At 60.3% G+C, this 16955-nt stretch overlaps 2 protein-coding genes across 3 annotated transcripts in view; both read left to right on the top strand.

The window, feature by feature from the left end:
* SEZ6L (seizure related 6 homolog like) overlaps positions 1-1873 on the top strand; it is a 42480-nt gene extending 40607 nt beyond the window's left edge. Inside the window, exons 16-17 of one of the 2 annotated variants that reach the window (XM_054288741.1) lie at positions 64-166; positions 415-1873. In XM_054288741.1, coding sequence (XP_054144716.1) covers positions 64-166; positions 415-444 — 133 coding nt within the window. In that variant the 3' untranslated portion in view covers positions 445-1873. The remainder of the gene's footprint in view (positions 1-63; positions 167-414) is intronic. The other variant, XM_054288740.1, reaches the window with a different exon arrangement.
* Positions 1874-5912: 4039 nt separating this feature from the next.
* Positions 5913-15632, top strand: ASPHD2 (aspartate beta-hydroxylase domain containing 2). Its single transcript, XM_054288734.1, has 4 exons — positions 5913-5969; positions 8347-9418; positions 11559-11672; positions 14196-15632. The coding sequence occupies exons 2-4, from the start codon at positions 8539-8541 to the stop codon at positions 14303-14305; spliced, it is 1104 nt and encodes a 367-aa protein (XP_054144709.1). The 5' UTR covers positions 5913-5969; positions 8347-8538; the 3' UTR covers positions 14306-15632.
* Positions 15633-16955: the final 1323 nt, after the last annotated feature.

Genomic DNA, 16955 nt, shown 5'->3' with positions numbered 1-16955 from the left:
GGGAGGAGCTGGGATGGAGGGATGCGGTTCTGGAATCCCCAGTGACCCCGCCTCTCCCCGCAGGTGTCGGTACTACTCCAGCCTCCGCCTGCCCCTCATGTACTCCCACCCCTACAGCCAGATCACGGTAGAAACGGAGTTTGACAACCCGATTTATGAGACAGGGGTGAGTCCTCCCCTGCCTGTCCTCCCTAGGGATGTTGCTGAGGGGCTTGGGTGGCTGGGCAGCCATGGATGAGTCCAGCCAGGCTCTGTGGGAGCAATGGGACGGGACGCACAGGGGGCTGTGGGGTCCTGGCTGCCAGGGCATCACTGGGAACAAAACAACACCCAGGATCTCTCTTGCTGCCTGGGAATGGGGAGACGATCCTGAAATGCAGCTGCTGCCCTCAACTGGCTTTTCCTTGCTTGCAGGAAACACGAGAATACGAGGTTTCGATATAAGGACAGTGGTAAGAGAGTCTCCAGCAGCGAACTTAATGTGCTCTCATAGAACTTCCTCAGTAACTAATCCAGAGACCACGTGGAGTTTGGTTGGACCCCCGGACCTGCTGTTGTCTTTCCTTTTGCCTCTCTATTGAAGATTTTACTGTTTTCTTCACTGTATTTATTCTATTTAAACTGCGATAGGTGTGCTGCCCAGCCCTGGGCACAGGCAGCAGCTGGAGCCGGGGCAGAGCTGGGTCCTGGTGAGGCCAGGGGGGCACCACGGGGGCACTGCTGTGTCCCCTTCCATGTCAGAATGTCCCCTTCCATGGCTGAGCGTCCCTCGGCACTGCCCACACAGACGCAGGGGGATTTTTTGCGGTTCTGATGTTGTTAAAAATTAAAGATGTCTCCATTGCAAGAGCCTGCGGTTGATTGCTGGGAGCTGAGGTAGCGCAGGGTCCCCCCCAGGGTCCCACCTGCAGCTCCTGGGGGGCTCAGGGGGCACTGGCCCAGGGACTGTCCTTGCTACAGGGCTCAGGGACAGCCTGGCACACACGAGGTACGTGCTGCTTTCTTTTCCCACTTCACTTTGGATGTGGAGAGGCAGCCAGCCAGGATCTGGGGTGATGCTCTGTGGAGAAGCACCAACCTATGGAGAGTGCCACCCTGCCACTGGGAGCAATGGAAGTCACCCTGGAAGTCACCCTGGAGCAAAAGCAGAGCTCCCAGCTGGTGCCTCTCTGCTCTGTGCCCGTTGTTCCTCTCCAGCAGCACTTCCCATCACCCTGCCAGGATCACCCCGACCCGGCCGAGGGTGGCTCTGTGCCCCTGGCAGCATCTCAGGGTAAGCAGGATGGGCTGGGCTCCCTGGCTCCTGCTGCAGGAGGGGCCCTGGCGGGCTGTGCTGTGCAGGGGATGAAGGTGGAGCTGTTGGGAAGGAGAGGCAGCTGGGACGTGTGGAGGCTTCAGCACAGGAGCTCTGTGGGGAGCAGAACAGGCAGAAATCACCCTCAGCCCCACCCTCGCCATCACTCCTTCACTGCATCACCCCTGCCAGAGCCACACAGCAGTGGGGACACGGACCCCAAAGGGCCACCGCTGTCCCTGCTGTGTCCCAGCCAGCCCCTGGGGAGGGCAGTGAAGCCACCACCACGTCCTTGGCTGCTGGTGTCCTTCTTTTGTCCTTGTAGAACAATGGCGAGCGCGGGAGGCCGGGGGAGCTCGGGGTGGTTTGGTTGGTGCAGCTCTGCAGTGTACAGCTGGGCTTTAGGGGTTTTCCTTTCAAAACAACGAATGTGTGTTTGTAATTTGTAACGGTTAAAAAGGAAAAAAAAAAAAAAAAAAAAGAGGAAAAAAAAATTGTGCCAAAAAAAATGTACGAAGCATTTCATTTCCCTTCATACATGTCTGTTTTTATAAGAACAATGTGAAAATTGCTGGGATTAAATATTTTTGAACATGATAAAGTAGTTCCGTGGGAAGCTCTAGCATTCAGTATAACCTTGATAACAACTGTTCTGTATTTTTAAATGTCTGAAATCAGTTTGCAGACGCTCTGGCCGCAGGCAGGGCAGGGTGAGGGCTGGGTACACTGCATGCCCTGCTGTGGGATGGTGGCCCAAAGCCACTGGCTTGGCTCTCAGTGCCAGGTCCTGCCCTGGTGCAGCCCCACAGTACCCCCTGCTCCCGTGGGATGGAGGCATCTGAGCCCTGCTGGGACATGAGGTGACCTGGCATGGCCCTGGGGACATCTCCCCTCTCTGGGTCACCCCACAGCATTGCCCCTTGCCATGCCAGGCCAGCCCAGTGACGTCTCACAGAGTGGGTGGGGGGATGGGTGCTGCCCCAAAGCACTGGGACCCCACTGGAGACCCTTGCCCCTGTCACAGAGGAAAGTTGTCACATGCAGAAAGTTTTGGGGAGCCCTGGTAGCCCAACCCTATTGGGCAGGGGGTCTGTGGGGACTCATTCTGCCTGTGCCCTGCTCACCCCTTGGCCGCCCAACAACCTGTGGCTGTCACCTGGCAGCTGCCCCACCTGCCCCTGGTGTGCACAGGGCTGCATCCCACACGGAGCAGGCAGGCACAGCTTGGGAGAATCCCGGGGCTGGGTGGGAAAAGTCCCCCCCTGCTCCCTGGGAGCTGAGCTGCTCCGGTGGGGGAAGAAACGAGCCCCTGCAAGGTTTTCCTCCAGCATCAGGTGTGGGCAGGGCAAGCTCCTGCCCAGGGGAGCCTGAGCACGGCCCTGCCTGCTCAGAGAGCGTGGTGGCAGCACGGTGACTGTCACCTCGCCAAGGAGCAGCGCCACCCCAGCTGGAGCAGCATTCCCTGATGCCAGCAGCCCCAAGTGTCCCTGGCAGCGGGGAGGGAGGGGGATGCTCAGCCCATACCCCGGGGAATGCCCGGCCGAGGAAACCCGGGGGCTCCCATCTGTCCCTGCCCCTCCGCACCCACAACAATGCACCAGCGCTGCCCTCCCCGGGCGTGCTTTTAACCAAGGTTACGCTGTGACATCGATAATGGCTTTGCTCAGCAGCTGCCAGGCTAATGCACAGGGGGCGAGGGAGCCAAGGCTCTGATGCAGAGCATTCCTGGGGGAGGGAGATTGGGTTATTTTTGGACGGAGATTGCAAGAGAATTAAAATGAAGGGAGAAAAAAAAAAAAGCCCTTCATGCTGCCGTTCCTCCTCGGTGACGTAAAGCCAGAGCCAATCTCTGGCCTCAGGCGATGTGCTGCGGATGGAGCTTTGTCTGGGCCCAGCAGCCTCGGCCACAACGGCCTCACCCTCCCTGGGGCAAGGCAGGGGCACAGCGGGGCCGTGTCACGGCAGTCACAGGGCTGAGGGACCCTCGAAGTCAGGGATGGAGCAGCAGGGACCCCTTGATTCCTTGCAAGCTGCATTGGAGGCTGGTGAGGCAACACAGCATCCCTGCCCAGCCCAGATGGGCACAGCATCCCTGCCCTCTCCAGCCCAGGCACAGCATCTGTGTTTAAATCGGGCACAGCATCCCTGCCCTCTCCAGCCCAGGCACAGGATCCCTGCCCAGCCCAGGCACGGCACAGCATCCCTGCCCAAATTGGGCACAGCATCCCTGCCCTCTCCAGATGGGCACAGCATCCCTGCCCAGCCCAAATTTGGTACAGCATCCCTGCTCAGCCCAGGTCAGGCACAGCATCCCTGCTCATTCCATGTCAGGCACAGCATCCCTGCTTAGCCCAGGCACAGCATGCTTGCCAACTCCACCCCAGGCACAGCATCCCTGCCCACTCCAGCCCAGGCACAGCATCCCTGCCCAGCCCAGCAGGCTGGGAAAAGCCCTGGGATGCCCTTGGCACAGCTCTGCCAGTGACACCCTGGCAGGAGCCCAGTCTGTGGGCAGCCTCCTGGCTCCAGTGGTTCCTTCTCCCTTTTCCTGAGCTGTCCTCCTGGGGCAGACACTGCCAGTGTCCTCCCCTCAGCTGTTGCCAAAACTCTGCTTGTGTTCTGCCAGGGCTGGGATTTCCTGGAATGTTCAGGCTGGAGCTGGGGCAGTGCTCCTCAAGGGGCCTTCCGCGTGCTGAGGAATCACAGAATCATGGAATCATTGGCTTGGGTTAGAAAGGACCTTTAAAGGTTATCTTGTTCCAACCCCTTGCTACAGGCAGGGACACCTTCCACCACCTCAGGTTGTTCCAATCCCCATCTAACCTAGCCTTGAACAATTCCAGGGATGGAGCAGCCACAGCTCTCTGGGCAGCCTGTACCAGGGCCTCACCACTCCCAGGGAAGAATTTATTTTCAATATACTATCTAAACCTATTCTCAGTTTCAAGCCAGTCCTTGTCCTGTCACTCCACACCCTCTCCAGCTCTCTTGGAGCCTGCAGGAAAGCCAGGCTGATCTGCAGGGGAGAGATGAGTGCTGGAGCTGGGGACCAGGGGCAGGTCCAGAGGCAGCAGCGAGCTCAGAGGGCAGAGGCAGGGGAGGAAGGAAGGGAGAGCCCAGAGCCGCGGAGCCTGCGAGTGGCAACAGAGGGACGCGCTGTCTGCCAGGAGCAGAGCTGTGCCTGAGCCTGGGGGGTCTGGGAAGGAGCAGGGTGGGAAAAACTCTCATTCCTTTCACCCTGCAGCACGCAACGCTGCCAGGGCCCTGCAGCAGCACACCGGGCTGGGGAATGTGCTGGAGGGGGCATGGGGAAGTAGCAGGAGCAAGCAGGAGGCAGAAAATGTGCCAGGTTGGAAAACAAGGTGCATTTTAGGACTGCCAAGGATGAAGCTGCTCAGAGGAAGCACAAGCACAACTGAGGGGCTGTGCTGGACAGCTCTGCTTCCACTTCCAGAGCCTGAGCAGTGCCAGGGGAGGATGCGTGGGCACCGGATGGCAAAATCTGCAAAACAAGGCAGGGCTTTCCTTGTGCCCTGTGGTGGTGACACGTGTCCCACACGGCTCCACGTGGCACGGCCACAGGGCAGGACAGGGCAGGGCAGCACTACCAGGGGTTTGCCTGGACCTGGGGTCTGCCTGGACCTGGGATCTGCCTGCACTGGGATCTGTCTGCACCTGGGCGATCGAGGAGGAAGGACTGGAGCTCTGGATCCCCTGGGGCCCCCAGAACTGACAGCATTGGCTTAGGAGAACAGGAAATGGGTTGGGGAGGAAGAAGGCAAGCAGGAGGACTCAGGGCAGTTTCTTCACTAGCACTAAAGAGTTGTAAAGGGACGCTCCAAGCTGGGAACAGTCTCCCCCCATCCCTGGTGCCGCAGCACACCCTCACATCCTCGCTGAGGCACTCCCTGGCTGCCTGCACCTCGGGCATTGCCTCGCTGGGAGCTCCTGTCCCCTGCATGCCAGATACATTTATTCTTGGACACAAGCAACCCCTGCAACCCGAGGGCTGCAGCACAACGGGCCGGAATCCCCGGAGCCAGTGCTCCCTGCTCCCTGAATGCGTGTGCTCCCGCATCCCTGGAGCCAGAACCCTGCACCTCCCAACTGCTGCATCCCTAATAGCCCGTGTCCCTGGAGCCAGTCCCCATTCCCTTGGTGGCTGCATCCCTGCGCGCTCCCACCCCTGGGGACCACATCCCCAGACTGCAGCAGCCCCCGGCGCCTGAATCCTGGGAGCCGCTGTCCCTGCGCGTCCCGCTGCACCCCCGGTGCCCCCGCCCCTCCCGCGCCCCCGCATCCCCGCGTCCCGGGGTGCCCGCGGCCGGGATGGGTGCTCCCTCGGGGACCATCTCCGCCTCCTCCCGAGCGCCGCTCCGTGCCCGGGACCCCTCCCGAGTGCCGCAACCCCGCGGCTCCCCCGCCCCTGCGGGCCCCTCCCGGCGGCGCGGGGCGGGAGCGCGGGGCGGGGGCGGGCGCGGCGCGGGGCGGGCGCGGGGGCGGGCGGGCTGTGCGGGGCCGGGGCCGCAGCTGCCGCCCGGCGCGGTCCCGGCGGGGGCGGCGCGGCCCCTCCTGCCCGGGCTGCTGGGAGTTGTGGTCCGCGGCGGGCGGCGGCGGAGCGGCGCGGAGGGAGCGCGGCCCCGCGCGGCCCCGCACGGCCCGGCGCGGGCGGCAGGTCGGTACCGCAGCGCTCCGCAGCGCATCGCGGGGGGGGCCGCGGGGGCGCGGGGCGGCAGCGGGGCCCGCGGAGGGGGCGCGGACGGAATCCCCCCGTTCCCGGCCGGGGCAGGGGCTCGGCGTCGGGCGGGCCGGGTGGCAGCGCGGAGGCAGGTGCCCCCGGGTGATGGGACAGCGGCACGGCCGTGCCATTGCCACGCCGGGTGATGCGGCCACAGCGGTGACACCCGCTGACGCCGCCACGCCGGGTGACACCATCACACTGGGTGACACTTACTCTGGTGGCACCGGCGGGGTGGCACGCTCGGGAGAGGGTGAAGGGAGCGCCCGCTGCTCCCGTTCCGGAGTGGCAGCGGGCATCCCGCCTCATCCCATGGCTCCTGCTCCTCATGCTGCTCCCAGAGGCGACACCAGCCGTGCCCAGCCGAGGACATCCCCGCCACGCGTCCCCGTCACTGCAGGCCCACGGCCCGGGGACCTTGGCTGGGCTGAGCCGAACCCGCTGCCTCCAGGAGATGCCGTGGCCAGCACGGAGTCACCGAGATGCAACTTTGTGCTGCATCGGAGCCTCTGCCTTCCTTATGTAACACGGCTGCTGCTGGCACGGTGCTCGCCTCCACGTCCTGCACAACTTCGGTGCAACGTGGAATTGATCTCCTCTCCCTGGAATGGCTCTGCCATCATCATTAGCTGAGAAGCCTTTTCTGGGATCTCAGGCCGGGGGTGCTGGATGTGACCCGTGTGGGTGCAGGGCTGTGGCTGGGAGGTGACAGCACCTACTGAGTGCCCCGTGCAGCCCCAGCCACAGGGTGTGTGTTGGGAGCAATGCTGATATTTGGGGCCCTGCCCCAGCGCTGGCACAGCCCCTCTGGGGGTGGGTTTGGTCAGATTTGCAGTAGGGTGGCTGTGCTGGAACAGGAGGCAGCTCCTGGGCTGGTCCCACGGATACTGTGCTCAGAGAACCCCAGGGCTCTGCAGCAAGGGGCTCCTGGGCTCTCTGGGGTCAAGCAGGCAGTGTGTGGGCAATGAGGGCTTGGATTTCTTGCTGCTCTGATGGTTCCCCCTGATCTGAGGTGTTGCCTGCATTCCTGGGGCAGCACTGGGGCCGTGTTTGTGCTGTGCCACCCTTGCAGGGTGTGACTCTGACCTGGGGACCCCGAGGCTGTCGGACCCCCCAGCTCTGTTCCCCTTTGTGTTGCCATCAGCTCTGACTGAGCGTGGCTGCTCTGCCTGAGCAGTTCCCTTTGTAGGGCAGGAACCACCCTGAATAAACATCACCCAGGGCTCTGCTCCTTCCCTAACATGCTCCAGTCCTGCAGGTAGCACGGGGGTTATGCTGGCTTCGGGGGACGTCCCTGGCACCAATTATGTGGTTGCACCCCGGGAACGGAGGCCTGGGTGGGAGAAGCGGGAGAGTCTGGAGGGATGCCAGCTGTGGAGATGGAGGAAAGTTATCTTGAGATTCCCGGGAGGCTGTGACATGCCACGTGGACTGCAGATCCTGGGATGGGGCATGCAGGCAGCACGCTACAAGGAAGTAGGGTGGAGGGAGGTTGGGTGTGTGGATGTTCCTCCCTGGGGTGTAGCACTGCCTGAATCCCAGGTCTCCAGCCCTGCAGCAGGGTCAGATCCCATCTGCAGCCTGTCTCCATCACCATTGATAAGGAAATGCACATTGAGAGGCTGCAGGACCTTGGCAGGAAGGGCTGGGGAGGGTTTGGATGGCTTTCCTGGCTCATAAACCCATCCTGCTACTTAGTGAGTGCTCTTACTAGTGAGCTGGTGAAATCAAACAAGCCAACCTGAGCTGCCCCTGCTGCCACCACCCTGACCTGTTGCCATGTGCTGGCCCTGTGGCCATGTGCTGGCTGAGCTCTGGGCTCTCCCACAGCTCAGTCTGGAGAGGGAGAGTCACTTCAGAGACATCAGGTGGATGGGATAAGCTGATGTGCTGCCAGATGGGGCAGCGAAGTGTGTACTCTCTGTGTATATTCACTTAGCAGCCAGATTTCAGACATGATAAGGCAGCAGCTTAGGAGAGAAACTGAAGGACGAGCAGGAGGGGAGATGGTCACTGGGACAGTGGGAGATGGAGTCTGGGTCTGGGCCTTTTATTTGGGTATTTGTGGAAGATGTTGAGAGCACTAGGGTGGTGGGAGATGGAGTCTGGGTCTGGGCCTTTTATTTAGGTATTTGTGGAAGATGCTGTTGAGAGCACTGGGGGATTTACTCAGCATCCTTGGGCCCCTTATCCACCATCCCCTCACTGAGGAGCCAGTCCCAGCTCACAGCTCCAGCTGTATCCTGTGCACTGACCCCAGCAGGGATCCCACAGGACAGCCCTCTCCCTAACACCTCTGGGTTTCTCTCCCCAGAACCTCCCTCCAGAACTGCCTTTCAGCGTGATGGGCCCAAGAACACCAGCGAGGATTCTCCAGCCACGTAGCTGCTGACCCAGGGGTGCTGCCGGGCACCGCTGCCAATGCAGAGCTCAGGGCAGAGCAGGGCAGAGCCACCGCTCCGCTCGCCCATGGCAGCCCCTTCCCGCCGCGCCCCGGCCCGGCTGCATGGTGTGGGTGCCCCTGAGCCCCACGAGCAGTGACCGCCGGGCCCCGCTGCGCGCTCCCAGCACCACCACCATGTCTTTGGAGTGGCTGACGGACTGGAGCTGGTCCCTGGACGGACTCCGGGATTTCATCGCCACGGGCATCCAGTCTTTCCGCGACTGCGACGCCACGGCCCTGGTGGCCGTCGCCTGCCTGCTGGTCCTCTTCGTGTGGTACTGCTACCACGTGGGGCGAGAGCAGCCCCGCGCCTACGCCACGGTGAACGCGCTGATGCAGAGCGCCGAGGCCAACGGGGTGCAGAACGGCTTCGTGTACTGCCAGTCGCCCGAGTGCGTGCGCTGCTCGCACCACGACGGCCTCAACCAGAAACTCTACCACAACCTGCAGGAGTACGCCAAGCGCTACTCCTGGTCCGGCATGGGCAGGATCCACAAGGGCATCCGCGAGCAGGGCCGCTACCTCAACAGCAGGCCCTCCATCCAGAAGCCAGAAGTCTTCTTCCTGCCCGACTTGCCCACCACGCCCTACTTCTCGCGGGACGCTCAAAAGCACGACGTGGAGTTGCTGGAGCGCAACTTCCAGACCATCCTGTGCGAGTTTGAGACCCTGTACAAGGCGTTCTCAAACTGCAGCCTGCCGCAAGGATGGAAAATGAACAGCACGCCCAGCGGGGAGTGGTTCACCTTCTACCTGGTGAACCAGGGCATGTGCGTGCCCAGGAACTGCCGGAGATGCCCACGGACGTACCGCTTGCTCGGGAGCCTCCGCACCTGCATTGGCAACAATGTCTTTGGGAACGCCTGCATCTCTGTGCTGAGCCCGGGCACCGTCATCGCCGAGCACTATGGGCCCACCAACATCCGCATCCGCTGCCACCTCGGTGAGTGTCCAGCGCCGTGGGTCATGTGTCAGGAGGGTGGCAGGGTGCAGGAGTCCCAGAAACGTCTCTGGCACTCTGTGCTCTTGGGGCTCCGACACCTTTGGCCTGAGGAAGGTTTTGGGGGCTTTGGTGGTACTCAGTCTCTGGGTACCTGACATCCCCAGGGTCTCCAGGAGGCTTTCACATCCTCCTCCTACTGACCCAGGGCTGTGGACTCTTTCTGGTGTGTGATATACCAGCTGATTTTTCATAGGGGTCTCTGAACAGTCCCCTCTCTGCAGGCAGGTCCCTCTCCCACGCTGGGATGTCGGGCAGCCTGGGGTGCTGCTCCAGGACTGTGTTCTGCCACTGGCAGCTCCCCTCTCCTGGAATCTCGGGTGCTCTGCACGGGACACGGGTAGATGGGAGCACAGAGATGCTGCTTTGGGGTTTGCAAAGCTGTGAGTGGGGGCAGGGATGTCCTGGGGTGTCCCCTGCGGTGGGTCAGGCACTGGGCTGGTGGCACAGTGCTCCCTGCAGGCACGGGGAGAGCCCACACGGCACAGATGGCTGGGCTGGCACAGCACCGGCCGTGCCGGGGGAGGCACCGCACGGGCCCGGCTGGCAAACACCAACCGCGCCTGTTCAGCCAACAGCTCGGGTAAACACACCCAGGCACTGCTGGCCATTTGTGGGGAATTGTTTTCAGAGCTGATCCCAGGAGCTGCCCTTGCTGGTGCCAGGAGGAAGCTTGTCACTCACCCCTCTCTCTGGGGCACTGGGGGATGTGCTCCCCTCATGAGGGGCTGGGAGAGGTTCCTGGGAGGAGCCAGTGGGCTCAGGTGAGCACACCTGGAACACACACACCCTGGGCAGAGGAATGACATGGATCATTTGATTGTCCTTCCACTGGGACTCAGCACTGGGACAGGGGCACACTGGCACCCCCACCTTGGTGCTGGGAACACAGTTCTTGCTGTGCCCAGGGCATGGACGTGTTTGAGACACAACCTGCCTTTTCAGGCAGCTGGATTGCAAAGCCAGCACAGCCATCAGTGGGGCAAATCACTCCTGAGGATTTACTCCAGGGACAGGCAGCTTCCATGGGCCAGGGCAGCATCCTGAGGGTGTGGGTGGGATGGAAGGGCTGCAGGCTGCTCCCTCCCTGCATCCCCCAGCAGCTCAGCTTCCCTGTTCTAGCATCTCCAGCTGAGGCTGTTGTGCAGGGAAATGGCTTTGGATTTTGCAGCCTTTGAAACAGCAGCTTTGTAGTCCCAGCTTTGCCGGGCAGCTGGGAGTCCCTGCTGCGCTGGCTGGGTTTGGCATTGCTCTTGGATCCGTCCTGCTCATTTGCTGCATCGTTACCGTTCAGGAGCCACGTGAGCCCTGACCCCTTTCTCCACCACGGCCACATCTTCGGGGCAGGATGGCTCTGCAGCAGCTCCAGCGTCCCCAGCACTGCAGGGGTGACAGTCCTGGTGCAGGAGGTGATGGGATCTACCCCTGTCAAACTGCCTTGGTTTGTGCTGGTATTTTAGGAAAGGACTCATTTTATTTCTGTGATTGTCCTTCATGTGGCCCTCACAGAGCTGCTTCCCTGTGAGTGTTTTGTGACTCCCCCAGATTTCTGTCCTTGCAGCCCCATGGGTAACCCTGAGGCAGCACCTTGGGTGGGGACTGAGGGATGGGGCAGGTCCCTGGGGAGCTTGTGGTGGAGCCACAGCAGAGCCCCCATTTTCCAGCCCCAGTGCAATTCCTGCTCTCCCATCCTTGTCTGGGGCAGGGTCATTGCTGCAGGGCTGGAGGAAGGAGCAGGCAGGATTTACCTTTGGTCCTGAAGTTGGAAAATATCCCAGGAGCCTGGCTCCCTGTGCACACCTCGGGGCCATGGGCTCTGGGGACTGGGAAGCTGCTCCAGATATGAAAGTAGTGCCTGCAGTGCTGAGCTTGCTGGGGACAGTGAAAAGGCAGGAGTGAGCAGACAGGGAGTGAGGCAGGGGCTGAGCTACTCCAGGCTTGGGGTTCAGGTCACTCCCTGCAGGGGAGCAGCCCCTCAGTAGCAGCATGGGGCTCCCACAGAGCTCAGTTTGCTCCCTGCTGCCCCACCACAGGGAACTCAGCACGGCCTGACCCTCCCTGTCCTCTCTCTCTGTGCTTGAAGGTCTGAAGACACCCAGCAACTGCGAGCTGGTGGTGGGGGGCGAGCCCCAGTGCTGGGCTGAGGGCCGGTGCCTGCTCTTCGATGACTCCTTCCTGCACACGGCGTTCCACGAAGGTGAGTTCAGTGTGTGAGGCCTCGTGGTGTCCCCTCTGGTGTTGGGGACTAGGGATGAGTCAGGGGGGCACCCATGCCCAGTCCCTTCTGCTGCCCCAGCATGGCTGGGTCCCTATGTCCTGAGGGGCTCAGGGCCCTGGCCTACCCTGGGTGGGAGCAGCCCTGTCCCTGGCATGGCAGGACTCCCCATGAACTCACTCCCTCTGCCTCAGGGTGCTGGGACATCCTGGCACACCCCTGGAGCCCCTCAGCCAGCCCATGGCTCGCTCCCATCCCGACTTGCCCAGGGCCTGCTGATCCTCTGCCCTCATGGCAGCTCGGTTTCCTCCATCACTGAGCTCTGCAGGGCAGCTCTGGCTGTAGTGCCACGGCCTCGGCCTCCTCTTCTTGCCCTCAGAAATCCCTTTTGTCACCCAGGCAGGGAGCAGAGTCCACAAGGCCGAGCCCTGGCCTCCACCCTGCTGAGTGAGCAGCACACACAGCCATGCTCTTCAGTCTGACCAAGGGCATTAGGAACTGCCCAAATCCCTTCCTTGCTCTGTCTGCAGCCCTGCTGCAGCTTGGTGGTGGCAGGCCAGCAGGGGAGCAGCCTCGCTGGATTGCTGGATGGTTCCTCCTCCCTCCTGACAGGGCCTGTTCCGCTCCAGCTCTCCCGGATTACCCAGCATTAGTCGCCCGTGGCATGAAAGCATCAGGCAGAGCTGCTCTACACAGGGGAGCATGCAGAGAGAGTGGGAGAACAAAAGCTGTTGCTTCCACATCAGACCTGCTGTGGGACTGGGAAGCACAGCCCCGTGCAGGGCCGGGAAGGCCGGAATGGTGCAGCAGCCGCTCCCTGCACATATCCAGGATGCAGTTGCACGGAGGCCTTGCCTCAGGAGTCCTCAAATCCCAAAGCAGGCCTGGCTGGGAGGAGCATGCCCCATGTTCCTGAGTTCCCAGTAAGCAGCTGTTTACTGGTGTTGCACTGGAGAGGTGCCTCCCTGCCCTCATTTTGCGTTTCCAGCCCCCCATATTGGAATATTACCAATATAGCTGGATGGAACGTGCCTGGGCTTGTCTGGCCCTTGCTGCTTGGCCAAAAGGTGGCAACTGTGGTGTTTTCACCTCAGAGACACCTTTGGCTAGCTGGATGCTGCAGCTGGGCACTTGAGACAAGTCCAGACGTGCAGGAGCTCAGGTTTACCTCTGGTGGAGAAGCTTTAAGGCGAGGATGAAGGAAAGAAGTAGTTCTGCTGGAGGGTTTCCATTCAGGGCTTTATTTCTGGCCCACAGGCCTCTGAATCCAGCAACTGCTCCAACAGAACTCTTTGAACCGTGTGGTTGCTGTTCCTTTTAACCCCGAGGGGGAGGGAAGAGGCACAAAGGGCCACCAACCAGATAGGGGGGGGGAAGTCTTAAGGGACAAATGACACCCGGATGGCTCAGTGTCCTCCAAGGGTGGAAGGCATCTTTTGAACTCTGCCAGTCACTCGACACCTTTTGGCATGCCAGGACTGACAGACAGCACTCAGCAGGGGTCAGGGTTGGGGAAAGGAGAGGTGATTGACACACCTGGGGAAGGACTGGGGTGTCACAGACATCTTTTATGAAAAATCCTTTCCCTAGGATTTTTTCTCCCGAGAAGCTGAAAGGCCTCAGGAACAAAATGTAAACAATGGTTATCTGCTGCTGTGGAATGCAACAGGTGGATCTGTGATTGGCCCATGTTGGTTGTTTCTAATTAGTGGCCAATCACAGTGAGCTGGCTTGGACAGAGAGTCCGAGCCAACAAACCTTTGTTATCATTCTTTCTTTTTGTATTCCTAGCTAGCCTTCTGATGAAATCCTTTCTTCTATTCTTTTAGTATAGTTTAAAATAATATATATCATAAAATAAATAATAAACCAAGCCTTCTGAAACATGGAGTCAAACCCTCATCTCTTCCCTCATCCTAAGACCCCTGTGAACATGGTCACACTGGGGAAACTGAGGCAAACCATGACATCACACCGCAACACCCCCAGGTGCCCCAGAGGAAGGTCCCCATGTGGTGTTCATGGTGGACCTGTGGCACCCTCCCTGCCCTCACTGTGTGTTTCCACCACTCCAGGTGCCCCAGAGGAAGGTCCTCGCGTGGTGTTCATGGTGGACCTGTGGCACCCTCCCTGCCCTCACTGTGTGTTTCCACCACTCCAGGTGCCCCAGAGGAAGGTCCCCATGTGGTGTTCATGGTGGACCTGTGGCACCCTCCCTGCCCTCACTGTGTGTTTCCACCACTCCAGGTGCCCCAGAGGAAGGTCCCCATGTGGTGTTCATGGTGGACCTGTGGCACCCTCCCTGCCCTCACTGTGTGTTTCCACCACTCCAGGTGCCCCAGAGGAAGGTCCCCATGTGGTGTTCATGGTGGACCTGTGGCACCCTCCCTGCCCTCACTGTGTGTTTCCACCACTCCAGGTGCCCCAGAGGAAGGTCCCCATGTGGTGTTCATGGTGGACCTGTGGCACCCTCCCTGCCCTCACTGTGTGTTTCCACCACTCCAGGTGCCCCAGAGGAAGGTCCTCGCGTGGTGTTCATGGTGGACCTGTGGCACCCCAACGTGGCGGCGGCCGAGCGCCAAGCCCTCGACTTCATCTTCGCGCCGGGACGATGACGGCGCTGCCCGGCCTGGTGGGTTCAGGGCAGCTCTGCCGGGGCCCTCTCCCGGCTCACAGCCTCGGTGCTCCCTCCCGGGGGTGTTGTAAATGGAAACTGTGACGTGTATCCGCGCCCATCCTCTTCCTCCATCGTTGGCTTCAGGGATTCTTTTGCAAGCGCCGGCACCTCGGCCCCGCCGGGGCTCGCTGCCCCCCTTGCTCCATCGTGTTCTGTTGCTAACTGTGTTTTGTGGTGTTCAGAAGTAGAGTAACAAACCCAAGGGTGCTCGTTTGAATGTAATGTAAAAATTTTCCTCGTGGTCATCAAAGGAACAACACACACACACACCATAACAGCCAACCAGCCTGCCCTGCCCGGGATGGACGGACTGATGGACACTGGGGGCTGCCATGGGCACTGTGCTCCCCCCAGGTTGGGTGTGATGGGCTGGGCAGGGCACGGCTCTGCTCACAAAGAACCCTCCTGGGGCTCCTGCTTCCTCCTCCATGTGCCAGCTGGGGCTCCCCAGCCCTCCTGCCCTCAGAAACCCCTTTTGTCACCCAGGCAGGGAGCAGAGTCCATCGCCAGCCCAGCCAGGCAGGAGCCCTGACCTCCACCCTGCTAAGGGAACAGCACGCGCAGTCGTGCTCTTCAGTCTGACCAAGGGTGTTAGCAATTGCCCAATTCCCTTCCTTGCTCTATTTGCAACCCTCAGTTTTCCCAGCTCCCAGCTGGGAGGCCCTGCAGGGGCAGGGATGCTGTTTGGAAACAGAGAATGGGGGTTTTGTCTGTCTGTAGGAAAAAAGGAGGTCACCATTCCTTCTGCTGCTCCATCTTCTCCTTTCCTCAAGCCAGGGCAGGCACACACAGTGGCAGCTCCCATGGACCTGACACCACAGGACAGATTCCCAAGGGGGGGGTTAATTCTACAGCCTGAGCAATGAGGTCCTGCCCACCAAGGGACCACCACGCTTTTCCTGAAGTCCCCTCATCTGTTTTGGGGTCTGGGGGCTGGTTTTAACACCCCCCCAAAGCACAGTGTGTGGTGGATGCTCACAGCTCTGCCTGGGGACCCTTTGCCTCTGTGCCCTGCCCGGGAGGGACCAGCCCTGTCCCCCAACAACTTCTTTACAGACTTTTCAGTGAGTCGATTGCAAGAGGAGGCAGAGATTTCAAATACATCTGAGATATTTTTTACACCCGTCTTGTTACAGACTACCTGAAGTGCATGATTTCTACACGCATTGGCTACCTGGACACAGGCCCTGGGGAAGCAGGCTGGCTCTGTCCAAAGGTTGGTAACATTCATACAGTGGATAAGCAAAGATTATCAATAAACAGTTGTGCTGAAAACAGAATGGGCTTTGCCTGCTGTTATAACAACTCCAGGGTCAAGCAAACACCGAGGGGTTGGGTCCTGCTTATCTGGTGGGGAGAATGGCCTGGAAAGAGCAGGAGCTGCAGGGTGGGAGGGGGCACAGGCCTGTTTGCCAGGCATACAGTGAGAATGGCTAGTGCTCAAAAATACCCAGCCCATGGGAACTCTGTCCTGAGCAGTCACAGCTCCTCAGGCCTGGATTTGGCCAGGTTGGATGGGGCTCTGAGCAGCCTGGTCTAGTGGATGAATCCTTGCCTGTGGCAGGGACTTGCAAATGGATATTTGAGGTCATTTCCAACCCAAACCATCCTGGGATTCTGTGATGTCAGTGGAGCCCAGGGAGCATCTCCCACAGCCTGATGGTGGGGGACACCTGTGGGTTCCAGCCCTGCTGCCTGGCCTAGGGCACCAGAGACTCTCCCCAGCCATCCCCAGGAGCAGCTGCAGGCCCAAAGCTCCACACAGAAGCCATCAGCCTTGCCAGAGGATCCACAAACCATTTCAGGAATTCCTTCCAGCTGCCTGCACTGATTCATCAAAGGCAGCAGCTTCCCAGGAGCATCTCCAGAGCAGAGGGTGCTGCTCAAATTCCACCCAACTGCCTGCAAACCAATGCCTCACGCCCTTAAGCCCAAAGCCAGCTTGGCAGGGCAGGAATTGCTCCCCATGAGCCCCCCTGGCAGCACTCAGACAGGCCCAGCTGATGGAGCAGATTAAAAATGCCCCTTTTTTTAAGCATTCTCTCCAGCACAGCCATCGCCCTGCGGGCTGGGAGCTCTCTGTGTGCTGTTCCCTCCTGACCAGCACAGGGCTGGGTGGGCAGGCAGGGGCTGGCTGGGCAGATTCAGCCCGAGCAGCTGAAGGAAGGAGCAGAGCCAGCCCAGCTGTTCCTGGCTGGCAGACGGCTCAGCAGATTGCAGAGCAGGATCATCCATCCGCTCTGTGCTTGGCTGCTGTGCCAAATCTCCCTCCTGTCCCTCTCAGGCTTCTCCTTCCACTTCTCTGTGTTTCCTGCTAGAGCACACAGCCACTTCCCAAGCAGCCAGGCAGGATCTAAGTGGATCTCCCCAAGGAGAAGAGCAGGCTGGAGCTGCTCCTGGTGCTCCAAGGCTTCCTCTCCTGGGAATTGCAGAGGGAACCCAGATCTGCTGAGGGCGTAGAAGGGACAGGCAGAGCAGCATCTCCCAGAGGAGTCACTTGGCTCAGCTGAGCAGGGATCCCAGAGCACACAACCCTCGTGCCTCTTGCCTTCTCCCACCCTGATATTCTTCCTTGTAATGTTTGCTGT

Source organism: Melozone crissalis, unplaced genomic scaffold, assembly GCF_028551555.1.
Source record: "Melozone crissalis strain CALT ecotype California unplaced genomic scaffold, PUWL_Pcris_2 ptg000063l_1, whole genome shotgun sequence".
Taxonomy (NCBI): Eukaryota; Metazoa; Chordata; class Aves; order Passeriformes; family Passerellidae; genus Melozone; species Melozone crissalis.
This window is presented reverse-complemented; position numbering and strand designations above follow the sequence as displayed.